Source organism: Uloborus diversus, chromosome 2 (genome assembly GCF_026930045.1).
Source record: "Uloborus diversus isolate 005 chromosome 2, Udiv.v.3.1, whole genome shotgun sequence".
NCBI classification, from domain to species: domain Eukaryota; kingdom Metazoa; phylum Arthropoda; class Arachnida; order Araneae; family Uloboridae; genus Uloborus; species Uloborus diversus.
Genome location: NC_072732.1, coordinates 54,394,611 through 54,411,149, shown reverse-complemented (window position 1 = coordinate 54,411,149; position 16,539 = coordinate 54,394,611). Strand labels below are relative to the sequence as shown.

The 16,539-nt window shown below is 32.8% G+C and overlaps 1 protein-coding gene across 1 annotated transcript in view; it reads right to left on the bottom strand.

Annotated features, from left to right (window-relative positions):
* The window catches only part of LOC129216319 (leucine-rich melanocyte differentiation-associated protein-like), a 154,512-nt gene extending 140,594 nt beyond the window's left edge, over window positions 1-13,918 (bottom strand). Inside the window, exon 1 of the mRNA XM_054850529.1 lies at window positions 13,713-13,918. Within this exon, the coding sequence (XP_054706504.1) occupies window positions 13,713-13,906 (194 nt within the window). The 5' untranslated portion in view covers window positions 13,907-13,918. The remainder of the gene's footprint in view (window positions 1-13,712) is intronic.
* Between the last annotated feature and the right edge of the window lie 2,621 nt (window positions 13,919-16,539).

Sequence of the window (16,539 nt, the reverse complement as noted above, 5' to 3'; positions counted from 1 at the left end):
ACTTGTGACAAAATAACCAAGAGTTGGATTTTTTGGCACCTGCGAGACTTTTAGAAAGCAAGGTACAAACGGAGTAGAACATTTGACAAGTGTAAAATAGATTTTAAATACATTCTAAAAGACGTGATTGTATGAGGGAAATATTCCAAGAGTCATTTCCGTGATACACGCTATTCTATATTTGCGTTTTGAAAGAAAAGACAGAATGTCGGATGCTTCTAGTCAAAGACGCGAACCGACGAAACGCTGGAATCCTTCCAAGCTCGCTTGCCAATCTAAAATAAAACGTGCCAAAATGAAATGTGGCATTGTTTTAAGCAGCTTGCCAGCCACAAATTACCCCGCCGTTAAGAAGTGAAACATCATGTTACATTTTGCCTTTTCCATTACCTTGCTTTAAAATATTCGAATCGCACCTGGGGAACCCTTCCGGATTCTTAACGTCAAAACCAACCTTGGAGTGTTGACAAATAGCTGCTGAGGTTCACAATTTTTTACAACTATTGACGTCATTTTTGAAAGGATTTTCTGTTCATACGTCGCAGAAATAGCGAACATTTAACTTAAGTTTTTATCATTCCTCGCGAGGATAATGCCACTAAGAATTCTGTAAAATAACCAAGGCATTTTTTAAATAATACTGAGAGATTTTATTTACCTTTTTGAAAAACCTACATAAGTAATTTTCTTATGCTGCTGACAAAACAGCATTTTGCTGTAAGAGTTGGCAACATACCATTTAAACATGAGGTTTATCCAAGCGCACAACCCGGGCTACTATGCTATCCGATTCGGAATTTTAGGGCAACCGTTTCCTCCAACCTCACTTCTGTGGAATTCCAATTAACATGAAAATTAATTAAATAATCAAATAGCATACAGCCGACATACAAGCTTCCTGTATTGACAAAATTCCTGTACAATTTAAATTTTGAACCATTCAAAACGCCTGGTTTTGCTACATAAGATGAAATTCGTTCGAGCTCCCGGTTGGAACAGCAATTTTAATTAATCCTTCAGTCATTACTTGTCTCTTGAAGATAATCGATAAACTCCCTACTTTATTGGCTTATTCGTTATTTACTATTTGATTTCATATTTCATCTACCATCTAATCGGAATTTTATTCGACAACTGAAAATCATCAAATCTCACCCTCGGAGTTCAAATCAGATCAGAGTGGAAGCTCCCAGCAAGTCGTAGCAACGTTTAGGCCCAACAGCGTTAATATTTTATACCAACTGAATTTTGCAATTACCCATCAAAAGGTTTACATTTTAGAAATTAGTCGAACAACTGCGATTTTCTCCTCTAACATTATAAGATGTAGTACCATAACATCTGCCAGTCATACTATGTGGAACACTAAACTTTTTTTTTTTTTGTGGACAGTTTATGCAGCGCTAAATATGATTCTGCGAGTTGCATTTATTCGCTGAGTGTCACTTTTGTGAGGAAGGTTAATTTCAGACAGCAATTTAAACATAGCCATTAAAAATTGGCTTATTTCAATAGAATATTTTACATTTAAATTGAGATTTTCACTTTTACTTAATGAATGAAAATGTTTTTTTTTTCAGCTTACTTTTTTGAAAATGTTTTAAAAAGGAACACAAACATGAAAAAAGGTTTAACGTATAGTAAAAATAAGTACATTTCTTTCTTTATTTTTTATTATTTACAGGAGTTGAAAAAAGTTGGTAATGGGAACAGAAATGGAATTTCCAAATTGAATCAAACTGAAGCAAACTCAATGTTTAAATGATATATATATATATATATATATATATATATATATATATATATATATATATATATATATATATATATATATTATATAACCAGATGAGCGACCGCAGCAATGGTGCGGTTCAACTCAAAGATTGATGGCAAAGCTAAGGTTATTCTGCATTAGCTACCAGTTTGTTTGGCTCTCTTGGCTCCCATAAAAGATTTTTCGCCTCCAGCTCATGTGATTCCTATTCCGGGCTGATGAGTGCTAAAAAGCACGAAACTGCAGTCCTCGGATGGAATAACTGAGCTGGCGGTGTATTTTAAGTATCTGCATACGGCTTATTATTATTATTTTATTTATTTATTTATTTTGTTTTATTTTTATTTTATTATTATTATTATTTATTTTATTTATTTATTTTTTTTTTTTTTTGAAAAAAAAAAACTACGTATTTATTTACTTGCACTTAGTTTAATTCTTTTCTTCTCTTGTAAGATGTAAGATTTTTTTCCCAAATCAAAAATCTAAAGCTAAATTTAAAATGTTCCTAATAGAAATTCATTAATGATTGAAATGTACTGAAACGAAGCGCATAATGATTTAAGAAAAAAAAAATTCTATCGACGAGTTCTCTCTCTCTCTCTCTCCCCATTCCCTCCTCATAGTTTGAGACATAGTTTGTTTTTAGAAGTCGGTGAAATGTATGTTTGAAATAGTAATGTACAACCTTAGGGAATTCAGAAAATATCGATCTGTTGCTAGAAATGGTGTCGGGCAGGTAGACTCATTTAGTTTTACACGGGACTTCGGGTTCTTTTCTTCCTTTTTAAATATTACTGTGCTGTGTAAATTAATAACGTTTTTTGTCTCGAATATCTGATTACTTCTTTGGGGCCATTCATTAAGTACGGAAGGGCGCCAAAGGGGAGGGGTGTTAAAAAAATCTCTAAATACCCTTACTTTGGGAAGAGGGAGTCAAACCGATTCTTACGTAATATTTTCCGAGTCAATATTTTATATTAGAAATCGCACGATCAAGTGGTTTGGCAGGAATCATATTTCATTTACGTCTGGAAGTTAAAAACCTTATTAGGATGAGCTGTTTCTTACTTGTTTTACAAAAATGAATAACGTAAAGTATAATAAAAGATTCTCGCTATTTATGGTATGTTTAATTAGTATCGCATAAAATACTGAAAAAACATTCAGTCTAGATTCTAACTATTTAGTAAATTTTTTTTGCACAAAAAGGTTTTTAAAAGTAATTTAGCAACAGTGAATTTAATTAAAGATTCCAGTGATGCAAGATTCGTTTTTTTTTACTATTTTGAAAAACGAAATGGAATCTTACGTAAGAATAGGGAGGAGGGGTTTGAAAAATCTTAAGTACTCTCTTACATGGGGGGAGGGGGTCAAAAGTTGCCAAAATCATCCTTACGTAATTAATGAATGACCGCTAGTAATATCTGGTCTACGCATCGGAAACATTTATTGGCTGCAAAATAATAAAACTATTCACGTTATGCATATTTTTACTTTTATGACTGGAGAAGAAATCAGTTGCATAAATAACATTATACGTTCAAAATAAAACTCAAGTGGAAAAACTCGTGATACTTACAAACTACAGTCGAGTCCCGACTTACGCGAGGGATGCTTTCCAAGACCCTTCGCGTAAGTTGAAATTTCGCGTTGTGGAAAAGGGTATGTGTAAAAACTTTTATAAACATTCCTATACGATTAAAGAAACTTGTAAACACCATCTCAAGCTGTTAAAAACTATTTCTTAACTATACATTACTGTTTCTTAAATAAAAATTGAATTTTTATTTATAAAAATTCAATATTTTTTTTTCTTTTTTAACGTTTTATTTAACATAAAAAACTGCTACGATGCACAAAATCAATAATCAATGGGAAAGGAAGGCGTAAAATAAACCACTACGGTACGTATATTATGTAGTAAGAAAAACAAATGCATATAATCGTTGAAACTTTCTCTTTTTCTTTCTATCTTCACAAACGTTAAACGAAACAGCGCTCTTAGGTGTCATTATATTTCATTAACTTTTTCCCATATAGAATGAAAAAAATATATGGAAAATGAGGAGTATAGAGTTATTTGTATAAGCGATGTTTAGACTAGTACGGTGTGGGAACTTCCGCTCTTAGTGATGCCAAAGGGATGAAGGTTCATTCACAAAATAACCGCGATTCCCTTCGGAAATGTTTCGTGTTGCGGGTGAAGAATTCGCGTTATGAATAAAATTCTTTACCGGGGAAAAATTGCGTTATAGCCATTTCGCGTAAGTCGGATTGCGTTGTAGCGGGAGTTGACTGTATTATTTTTGGAGTGAAACTTTTCATGTGAAGGCTTCGAAATTCTGATCGGCAAACATTTGTGTGACGGAAGTGGTGTAGTTATTTTTCAATTGTTGCCAAAAATAATAGCAATTATAAAGTTAAAATACTTCCGCGCTTTAATTGTTGCCAAAAACAGTGAAAATATTAGTAATTATAAAGTTCGTTTTGTTCATAAACGTGACAGATTATTTCAAGGCTGAACTTGAGCAAGCATATATTTACTGATTTAAACTTTTCAAATAAGGAAATTAGTTTAACTTTTATTAACAAAACTAGTGGTACCCGCACGACTTTACCCGTAATAGAAAATTAAAAGTCTTTTGGTTCGCCTGTATATTTACAAATAATGTATGGTGAATTTTCTCGCCAATCGGCTTGTGCCCATGTTACGGTTCCACGTTATGAAAATTTCGTAATTTACTCGTCCATCTTAAGATAATTTTGTTCTTAAAATTGGAATAGAAAAAGAACCACATCGAATTTTCGAAAAATCGCTTCGAGGTGCACACCGGCATACTACAAACTAACTTCGTGACAAATTTCATTAAAATCGGCCGAACGGTCTAGGCGCTATGCGCGTCACAGAGATCCTGACAGACAGAGATCCCGACAGACAGAGATCTCGACAGACAGAGGGACTTTCAGCGTTATTATTAGTAATAAAGATTAACTTTATAATTGATGTTTTTTTTCATTGTTGGGCAACAATTCAGAAGCGGATTTCGAGTGTTGTTTAGATTTCTCGTTGATTATAATCAATTTTCTTCATTGAAATATACAATGTTGCTGTGAATATGCTGAAGTCGGAAGCAGAAAAAACAGGGGCGTTGCGTGAGAGAAAACATGCGAGTAAAGTAAAAGTTCAAAATATAAAAAAAAAGGTAAGATAACGGTTTAACTTTTATAGTGTGTCTTTACGACACACAATTCTTGGTTTTCAAGTACATTTTTTGCAACTTTGTAATACGATGCATTTTTGTTGCAACTTTGTAATACGATGCTTAATGGATCCTTTTTCAAATATATTTTACATTATTTTTAATAAAAAAACTAAAGTTTAAAATTCCTGAAATAAAGTGCAAATATATTCGCAAAAACGTCACATTCAAGCAAATAGATTGTGCAAAGTACACCTAGCAGTCTCACTCACACAACCCCTATTAAAAGTAAGAATACTAAAAAACAAAATACAAAAATTGGATTTCTTTAAAGAGTGATACTTTTGACACTAAACAATAAAAATATATTAAAGTAACAATTAAACGAAGCTGCTTTTATTGTGCTCTAGGGACCCTAATGCCATTTTATAGAGTGGAACAATGATTTTCTCCAAGCGTTCTCTCAACACATTTATTGATTCTAATAAGAATAAATGTGCATCAAGTGACACATTGTAAAAGGCATTAGAGTTAAGTGACGCGAACACATTTTCATTAGAAACGCAATCTGCAAAATCTTGACTCTATTTTGTGTATGAAAGTCACATTTCGAACACACCTAAAACCATCCTACAAAGTACAAAGATGTTCATAAAGACTTGCACTGACAAAGTAAATTTATTTCAAATACGATTCATACGGAATTCTTTTTTTGCTTTGATTCTTACCTCATCTAGTTGTTTCTAGTTCATTCTAGTTGTTAGCTAATATTGGTACAATATTAGCTAAATGTATCCGGGTGTCGCTAACATCGACAACTGAAAATGGCGTTTATGAAAGAAAACAATTTCTCGGGGGTGCCACGACGGGCTTTTGTGAGTTGGCCCCCGGGATCTTTGATTTTAACACATGTTGTCAGTTCTGATAGGACAGTTTATAATAAAACCCATATAAGGGCCAAAAATAGACCCATATAAGGACCAATATGATCAAAATCTCAACCACAAAGAGGTTAATTCCGACATGGCGTAAAGTTGACAACCGTCTAAATCAGCGATTCTCAAACGGTGGTCCGGCACCGGTTCGCCGCAAAATTTGACCGGTCCCCAGAGATTTTTGCTCTTCCACGTTAAAAAATTTTCCTTACTTGGAAAAAGAAAATATATATGGCATCTTTTATGTGAAATTTATGATTAATTATTGTACTTTTATATGTATTTTCAGCAATGTTTAGTGTAAGAATAATTATTACAATAATTGTTTATCTTATTCTTAACATTTAAATATTTCTTGTTACATTCTTTAACACCAAGTAAACTTTGTTTATATATTTATTAATTCATGTATATTATCATTATCATAGTTTGTAAAAAAGGAACAAAAAACCTCGGTCCTTCGCAATAGTTTTTCACGAGTATTTAATGGTCCTCATGTAGAAAGTGGTTTTTTTTTTTTTTTTTTTTTTTTTTTTTGAGCAATCACGATTGCTTATTGTTTTTATTTGACCGTTTTTGATGTTCCGTGCCTTTTTCAGCTTGGACCAGAAGCCTCTGCAGCACCACCGCCCACCGTTCTCTGCAGGTGGCGCGGCGCGGCTGCTCCGGTCCTGAGCTATTCTCCTGGTCGGAGGCGTCCATGTCCTACACACACGCACGCTCACACACTCACACACATACACACACACACACACGCCTACGTGCATACACACAGGTCTACGCACACACACTAGCCTACACACTTACACACACAACTATGCACACGTAACCATCCAGGAGGAGAGGCAGGCTTGGGGGGGGGGGGACAAGAGCTGTTTCTAGAAACAATAACTCCAATGAGTAGGGTCCTGTCTCAGTTCGTGATTGCGAAAAACATAATTTGAATTCAAAATTTCAGAATTCAAATTTTTTTTAATTATTTTTTTTAAATTTATTTTACATTTTTATTTTTTTTTTTTTTTTAAGAAAGAAAGAAAATGACAAAAGGAACCACTTCACCGATCCGACAGTTTAAAGACTTCGTAAAGGGTCCATAAAGTTTATGAAAGTTCTGTTTACTAAACAGAATTCATATGTGTTTCATTCACAGTGTCAATTGCAAAAGTCTTTCTTTTTTTTTCACATGCGAAAAAAAGAGAAAGGAAAAAAAAACATCATCGGTCGCGATTTTTTTTAAAAGCTCTTGCCAGTCCGCGAGTCTTAAAAGGTTGAGAAATGCTCATCTAAATTAGAGGTGGGCAATGTCGTTCTTTTCAGTGATCCGTTCATCAGACGATCGTTCATTCCTTTGATCCGTTCATTCAACTCGTTCATTTGAACAACTTCGTTCATTTTAAAACGTTGCAGGTGATCTCTCTCTGCACGATATGCTCACGTACACTCGAAATGTTTCATTAGACCAGTAATATTCTTTGAAGGAAAAATAACTAAAATCATTTAAATATATGAGAATATGTCTATGAAAAATGAATAAAAAAACGTCATTCAGGTTTGGATGTACGAAGCGATTATAGTTCATTTCGTGAGATATTTCTCAGTTGCCGAATGGTTAGATACGTTTTCCATTCCAAAAATTGCAGGTTCCATTTCAGCATGTCACAAAATTAAGTCATTAAATTTTAATATATAAAAAGAATAAATAAACTGTTTTGACGTCAAAAAATTTTTAATTGAACTTGCGTTAAATAGTGCACAATTTCTAAATAGAAATATCGTATATCTAAGAGTAGTACGTTCACAGTTGAAAATAAAATACCAAACAATTTTGAATGTGTACTTTAGGTTACATTTGAAAGAAATGTAAATCACACAAAAAATGTAAAGAAAGAACTACAAAGAAAAAAAAACGAAACAGGCTATTATGTAAAACACGAGAATAAAGACATGTCTATTAAAACTATGTACGTTTCTAAATTATAAACTTAACAAAAATATTATAATCATAAAACGTTTGCTTTAAAAAAATGGCACAAGTTGTCGAAACTGACTTCTTATGACCCCAAAGCAAACATCTGTCAACCATGACATGTACCGAAAAGAAAGAGGTGCGTTCCTTCAAATATTTTTTTCGAGTTACGGTTCTGCATATTTACATATGTAGGGGCATATTTACTGCATATATACATATAGTATTACCAATCACCCATGTATAGCGAAAAAAGAAACAACAAATATATTGGTAGCTCAGCCGGAGTACTAGATAATTTAATTTAAAAAAAAAAGACGACCCGCCTAAATATAAGGGAACTTTAAAATTATTCCACAGTATCAATGAGAACAGAAAAAAAGAATCGCAGTACTTTTTTAGATGGGGGGGGGGGGGAATTCGACAGTAATAATCCTTATTAAAAATATCTGGATATCGAATGTAAAATTAGTGACGTGAATGTCCCCAAGCAAGTTAAAAATAAACCCAAATCAATCTAGATGGTACTCGATAGGAGGATGTTATAGAAGACAAAAGAATCGCCAGAAAAGTGATAAAAAGTATTTTTAGAAAAAATTTGGCAACAGAAAGCATGAAAAAGATTTTAACAGGTGCTTGGGACAAGAAATGAGTGGAAAGTCCAAATATTTTGTTAGTATTCCAAACAAGTTGCATAAAACATTACTAATGGATACATTGGAAAATTACAAATGAACTGAAATGGTTAAATAAAACTGATGAATAAAGCAGAAAATAAAAATTTTCAAAAATGAATATATTGTCCTGAGAAAAAGGAAATTTGCGATTGATTAAGAGTTGAAAATTTAAAGCACAAATGTGCTTGTGATAAAATGCTATTTTATCACAAGAGCATCAATACGATGTTCCAAACTGCTCACCGTTCAAAAGAATGGTCGTTCATTTTTTACGGGAACGAACGGATCCGTTCATTTCAAGGATTCGCTCTTTTTGACCCGTTCGTTCATGAACGACACATCTATATATATAAAAATGGAGTTTGGTAAATTTGTTCCCTAAGATCTCAGAAACTACTCGGCAGATTTGGCTGAAACTTTCACCGTTTGTTCAGTTTGGTACTGGGAAGGTTTATAGACCAGTTCGAAAAAAATCCGATTGATAGTTCCCTTTTTATTCCAATTTTAGTCCCAATTTTCGCATAAATGCCCCAATTGGGGGGTGGAAAAAAACGTGCACATATTAACATTATATGTCCATCGAAAGCGCCAATTTTTCTGCTGAAGATAGCATCTGTTCGAAGTTTCTAAGTTGTATAAAAAACGAGTTATGAGCTTTTCTGTTCCCTGTTCGAAGGCTTTCATCAACCCAAGTCATTATTTAGTGTGTCATCTCAACTCCCAAGAATTGTTGCATTGTTGAATATTTTTGCGTTTCGTCTGACTTTTTGAGGCTTTTCTGAAGTCAAATCTTAAAGTAACGTTTTTCCACAAGATTGGCTAAAAATAAATGGATTTGACTGATCATTTTACTTTTAAACGGAACTTATGTAATTAGTGGTTTATTATTATTATTTATGCTGATTGGACACTTGCTCACTATATCCAACCAACCAGCAGAAATATCGCCAGAATTTTTTCAAAAAGATTTCAGTAGTATAGATTTCAGTATTTGGCAGTTTTTTTCCACTGTCACTGTTTTTGAGCCCAAAGACTACGTAATAATGTTTCTCAGCTTTCACCATATAAACAAAATATCGCCAATCAAAGATACTTAAAAAAAAAAGAAATACTGTGTAAAATAATTCAACAACTAAATTAGGCAAATCCATAAACCGCACAAAAACTTCCATTATTTTTTCTTTTTGCACGATTTCAAACAATCGCCAAATTTTACTACTTATTTTGGAAACATTTCGGATGAAACCGTTTAGCGCCATTTTATTTTGGCCAAAAGTATCTCAGCATCTGGCAACAATATTTCTATAATAAAAATTAGTAAGGAGGGGGAGTATTATCGAAAGTGTCCCAAAATGATTCTCGCAAATTTGGTAAGATTTTAAACCGCACCAAGTGCCCACAAAAATTGAAATTTCCCAAAATAACTAAAGCAAGTGTAAGGGGAACACGGGCGGCTACATTTTTTAAAACAGTTCGTACATCAATAACCATATAGAGAAGGTTTTAGATTTAAAAAAAAAGTACTAACAGATAAATCTTTTTAAACATGTAAAGTTTAATTTCATATTTCGGAAATTCTTCAAATTTGTATACGCTTAAATTTCGTGTTTTCGTTTCTAAATGAATGCTATTTTGCTCTTTTTACTTACTGCTACTTTAGTTTTATGAGTAAGGAAGAAGCTAGATTTTAAATCACTTCAAAAAGGTGTGTTTTAAGTTCTTTCACTTAAAACAGAAAAAAAAATGCAAGTAACGATTGTTTCTCATAATTATTGCTGACCCAGGCAACGCCGGGTATTTTAGCTAGTCCCTATCTAAATCTTCTCAGAATTGCAAAAAGTGCAAAAATCTTTTTTTTTTTTTTTTTTGCTGAACTTTTTTATCAGTACAACATTTATGAACTCAGTGCTTAATTTTTATGTTGACACTCAAAGTTGTGTTTGTGCGCTCTTTTTTTGCGCGGGGTGATATTTTTGTGCGTGTGTTTGTGTAAGACGTTTTTTTTTTTTTTTTTTTTTTTTTTTGTGCGGTATGTAAAGTTTCAATCATAGACTAATAATAAGAGTAGACCGAGCTTTCTCATTCTTGCTGATGAAGAAAATTGGTTCATAGATGTATCATGTGACTAGTGGAAGGGCTTGGCGAAGACTTTGGCAGCATGGTTGCTAGATGGCAGCATTATCTATAGATTGGCACTCGACATGTATTTTAAGACAATGTGTTTTCATTAAAAAAAACTTCCAGGTGCAGAGATTGAACTGTTTTTCTTTTAGTTATGCATTATTTTGACATTAGTAATAGTTTTTGATCAGTTTTCGGTAACTTTTATTTCATTTGGAGCTGTCAGCGTTGGCGTGAACGAAATGGCGTAAACGTTTTGCGTTAACGCAAAAATGTACTAATCGGTATTTTAAATTGAAACTGTAGGTAAAAGTCTTACCGTTTGCTGATTCTTCTTGGTCGCTTGCATCTTTTATTGCTTAGAGAGTTATTGAAATTGACTAAAGAAAATGCACAATACTATCTAAACGAAAAACTCACTATATTAACGAAATATTTACAACTTAGAATAACAAATTTACAAATCGGACTCCATAAAAGATCATTCTTCCGTGTTCCATCAATTCTATTTATTTTATTTCGCGTTGGCGTTGGTCGTCTGCTACGATTAACGCCCGCTGTTGCTAGGATATCCACCAGTCACATGGTTTGGTTTATGAGCAGCAAAAGGGTTGCCATAGCTCGGTCTACTCTTATTATTAGTCTATGGTTTCAATCAAAATGAGACATAATTGGCGAAGGTATCTATGAAACGATAAACATATTGTTACGAGTTCGATGCAACTTCAAACTTTTTTTTCTACTGAATTTACACCCTTAATTTTTTTTTTTTTTAATTCGCAATTATGCTTTGGTCTGCACCTACTTTACTTTCAAAATATCAATTTACTTGTTCTTTTTGTGACAACAGAAAGAGTGATAATTCGCTAGATTAAAAATCTTGCTCGTGCTGCATTTTACTTTCTCTCGTTCTGAAGGAAAGAGTCGTCAAGGCTTCTTTGTCACCCGAGCGACTTGGCGAAAGGATTTGTCGGAACCTGGTCATAACATTGGATTACAGTCAGTGCCGAATCAAGGGAAGAGCAAGCCGATGCCCCGGACAGCAAATTCACCCCGTTTCTATGGTGTGTCTTTTTCATTGATTCTAGATACAAAAACTTGAAGGAAGATAAGTAAGGGCAAGGGAGGCAGTTTCAAGGTTCTGTACAGGTAAAAATCGTAGATCCGACACTGAGTATAATCACCCAATCGCACCTTCTTCCAAGCTCAAAAAATCAAGAATCTCCATTAATCTTAGGACACTTCTGGCACAACAACAATGTAACTCAAAAGAAAATACAAGGTTTAAAAATATATTTGCCTAGGAAAGCAATTTTCACGGATAAGCACGACACTGTTCATGTATAATCAAAACATATCCCCGCAATTTATGAACATTTTTCATGGGAACAGCAGCTCACGTGAGATTGTTTTCAAAAACCCCGTCGCAGTTTCCAGAAACGCTATGCTTTATTCATTTTCTGGCGAATATTTCTCTTCTTTCCCCTCTGGTTCCACCTCTGTACGTTACTATTCAGATGAAAAATCCTTTGGGTTAGGCTTAACGGAAACTTGGCTGTGATACAATATTTCCAAGAATACATTTTTCTCACCAGGAGCGAAAAATTATGAGACATAAATATTATTCAAACGTATAACTATGTTCTGTTGTTCCAACAAATTTGTCAAACCCGGGAAAACGATCCTTGTGTCATGATGACATCTTATTTATCTTTTATGTTCTCCCTGGTTTTTAGCAAAACTATTAATCACTGTCTTATTACTGGAAGCATTTTTATCAAAAAATGTCTAGTAGTTAGAAATTTTCTAGAAATATATTCTTCCCATTTAAGAAATTTGTAAATTCAGGTAAAAATGTTACTCGTGAAAACCTATACATTTTTTCGTTTAAGATGCATGTGAAAAGCATAATTACAAAAGTCCTCCATGTAGAGAAGGAAAAAAACAGAAATTTTAAGAAAAGATAAAATTTTGTAACAGGGCGTCCATAGCCTAAAATTCCCATTGGCCTATCATCATTTTCCAATAATATAAAAGATAAATAAGACATAAAAACATGAGTCATAATTAATTATCCTACTATGTGAAAGTACCGTGGTTATATATCTTTAGTTTTTACAATCATAAAATAAAACAATTTATTAAATGACAGTAAAAAATCTCAACCACATAGCCATTAAAAGAAATCAAATGATTTGTCATATTACACACTTTTAAACAAATAAATGACTTACTCAGTTGCTCCAATTAAACGTTTTGTTTAAGAACATCCTGCTGTTTCAAATTATTAGGTCTTGCACATCAATGAAGCACGATAAATGGTTCAAAGAAGAATAAAATCCAATTTTGGAAGAATAAAAATAAATAGCTTACAGGAAATATCCAACGTTGGTTTAGCACAAATACACAGATAGTAATCTGTGTATTTGTGCTAAAAAACGTTGGATATTTCCTGTTATTCTTCGGCACAAAGGTATTTATTTATTGCTTAAATAGCTTACGTTTTAAAGAATTGTTTCTGCAAATTAGAGCATTTCTTAAAATTATTATTTAATAAACGTACAATTTCATTAAGTACCAAAAGCAGACGAAATTTTATGAGCTGTGAAAATATTCCAATTTCATTCATTCGTCTTCCATGTTGATAATTTTTCCCTCACAGAATTCTTTGTCAACAGCAGAATCTATCATGGAGTCAAACGTTTTTTAGTTAGAAACAAATGGGTTAAGCGTTTTAATTTACTCATTAATTTCAATAAGAATCACATCTCAAGCATTTTTTACGCGCTTTAAAGCTGTGCAAAAATTGAAATCAACCAAATTCATTAGTTTTAGTATTAGCAACTTTATGGTTTTAAAATTAAAAATCGAAAGGTTCAAAATCGTCTTAAATATCGAAAAAAACTCTTAGCGTTCAAAGTGCTTCCGTGCTATAAATCATGTTGAATATTTGAAGCATAACGTAGATGAGCAATGAGCTACATACATACATGCACACACAAACAGTTTTATTTATATGAAGTAAGTAATACTAACCTTAAATTGTTGTGACTGATATCCAATATTTCCACACCTTGCAAATAATTAACTGTCAATTCCCTTGGTATCGTTCGCATATTCTGGTAAACAGCACAAATTCTTTTTTCAGAATCTACTTTGAAATTAATGCTTTGTTGATCATCAAACATGACCTGCACGTTAGTAATCATCCTTTTAGCTAATATTTTCATTTCAGTTCTTCAATTTTGTTTTTTGACAAGCTTCAAAATCCTTTTGTAGATTCCTGAATCTTCTGCTGAAATGTATGAAGTTTGTTTCATTATGATTAGCAATTGTCCAATGTTCTTTTATCAGCTCATTCAAGATAAGATTAAAATATTACATGATAGGAATTAATATTGATATAAACGTGATGTCAACTGCTCGGTTTTGGTAGGAATTCCAATTCTATTATCAGGTAAATAGCTTTTGTTTCTTATCATCACTTATCACTAGATTGTTGACGTTTTTAGGTACAGTAACTAAAGTTCTACAGTACATGCTGAGGAAAAAAAATCGCCGGTTTTTTGTTTTGCCACCAAACAAAAAAAAAACAACTCTCATTATATTTTTGAGAAAATTATTTTTAACGCATTTCTAAATTCTACTTTAAAAACCACGGGACATTTGTATCCCCTAAATTCAAAATTTATTTTATAAGCTGTAGAAAACAAATAATGTTGAAAATTATATTTTTCTCATATTGTAATACGTTAGAATTGTTTGATCACTTATTACTGGATTGTTGACGTATGTACAGTTACTGAAGTACTACAGCACTTGCGGAGGTAAAAATCACCGATTCTCAGTTTTGTCATCAAACAAAGAAACGGCTCTCACATTTTTTAAAAAATTATTTTAACGCATTTTAAAATTCTAATGCATCAGCAGGGAGACAAAATCAATCTGACCAAGCCCTTTATAAACCATAGGACATTTTCGTCTCTTAAATTCAAAAAATTCATTTATTAAATCTAGAAAACAAATAATGTATAAATTATATTTTTCCCATTTCGTTTACTCAAACTACTGTCCAACCACGGATTTCATGAAATTTTCAAATGTCCAGGTAAGACGAATCTATGTGAATAAGGGGGAAAAGTAAAAATTTGATACGCATATTCCGCTCATTTGAATGAGACTCTGCTTCTGCAAAAGCTGACATCGGTGAAAAATAATAGATTCGCCCATTTCCGGCTGTAAAACGGATGTTTGTCTTTCCATACAATCCGTGGTCAGACAGTACTGAGCATGACATTAAGGATTTGAAACGACAAAACAATGCGAGATGTAAATTACATTAGTACGAAAATTAACAAAATCAGGGGTGGGTAGGAGACATATTTTTCATTTTAGGATGATTTTTTGCTTACGCATACGCATCGTTGTTTGGCTTAACATCACGATATCACTTTTTATGTTTCTGCCAGTGCTACAGAACTAGTTTTCAGTTTCATCTTGAAAACTCAGTTACTGTCGCTACACATAAAAGTTACTGCACTAAATTTAGTTAACTATTTAGTTAAGCATTAAAAGTAGTTAATGGAATTATTTTATCAAATTTGTTAGTGTATTTTTCTTCTTCATGACGCATTGGTAAACCAAATCCAGAATCAAAAATTCTACGTAGAAGTTGATGAATTTTGATTTGCATTTCTTAATTACTGAAAACAATGTGCTCTTGACATAGTATTGCTTGTCATTTAATTGTAGCTGTATATCTGTGAAGATGTACTAGAGATCCAAGTCACGACGCTTGGCATACTTTTTAGGAAGAATTTACTTCAAAACCGATTGAAAACGAGAAACCACGGTTGCTAAAATCTAGCGTTGTCGAAACAAGCTTTCTTTGTCAAATAATCATTATTTGTTTACAATTTTTCCAAGTGGCGTGTTTATACAATAACTGATTTCTCTTAATTTGTCGAGTGTTTGCCACGAGATGGACTGTGCAATTATTTCAAATTTTACTGTGTTTACAATGCATCTAGTTTTCATGACATAAGCACTCAATTTTAAGCACTAATTCTGTACTAAAAACTTATATTTAAATGTTTGAATAGGAAAGAATTGAATAGAATAGAATGAAATTAAGTATAGCTTTTAAGGAAATGATAATTGTAACTGAATGTCTTTAGTAAAAGATCGAATAAAAATGCGTTATGTACGTCGTAGTAAGTTTCTTTTGTAATCATCATACGGTCATTTTTTGCAAAATAATTTTAAATATCAATCCAAACTAACAAATCAATTTCCAGGTGGAAAAACTTGAATTTTCCGAAACATTTTAAGAGCATCAGAGCGTCTAATGTATGACGATTTTAAAAGTTTATATTTCTCAATCAAAATCAGAATCTGGCCTCTCACGTATCCTTCCACAATATCTGGTTCAGCTTGCTTTGTTACTTCTAAGAAAAAGAGAAAACTGATTTCCTTCCGTGCTTCTCATATCTGTCAGATTTTGACACACACTGCAAAACTGAAAGTCAAATCTGTATGCAAAACGTTCACGTAGTAAATCGCTGGTGTATTATTTTTGTTCCCTTGCAGAGAGCTCTGAAATGCAGCACATTGTATAATTTATCTACCTACATAAATAAAGCCACACCCGTCTAAAATGCAACCTTACTAGACAACGTAGATTAAACTCAATTCTAACAATTGGTTTTGTAAGCGCTAACAAAAGAAAATATCGAGAAGTTGATGGTATTATCTGTTTTGAAGCATGCAAATTGATCAATTTATAGATATCCATTAGGTATAACAGGTAAGTAATTCATCAACAGTGGTGGATATACAGGTTTGTGCACTGCATTTTTGGAGC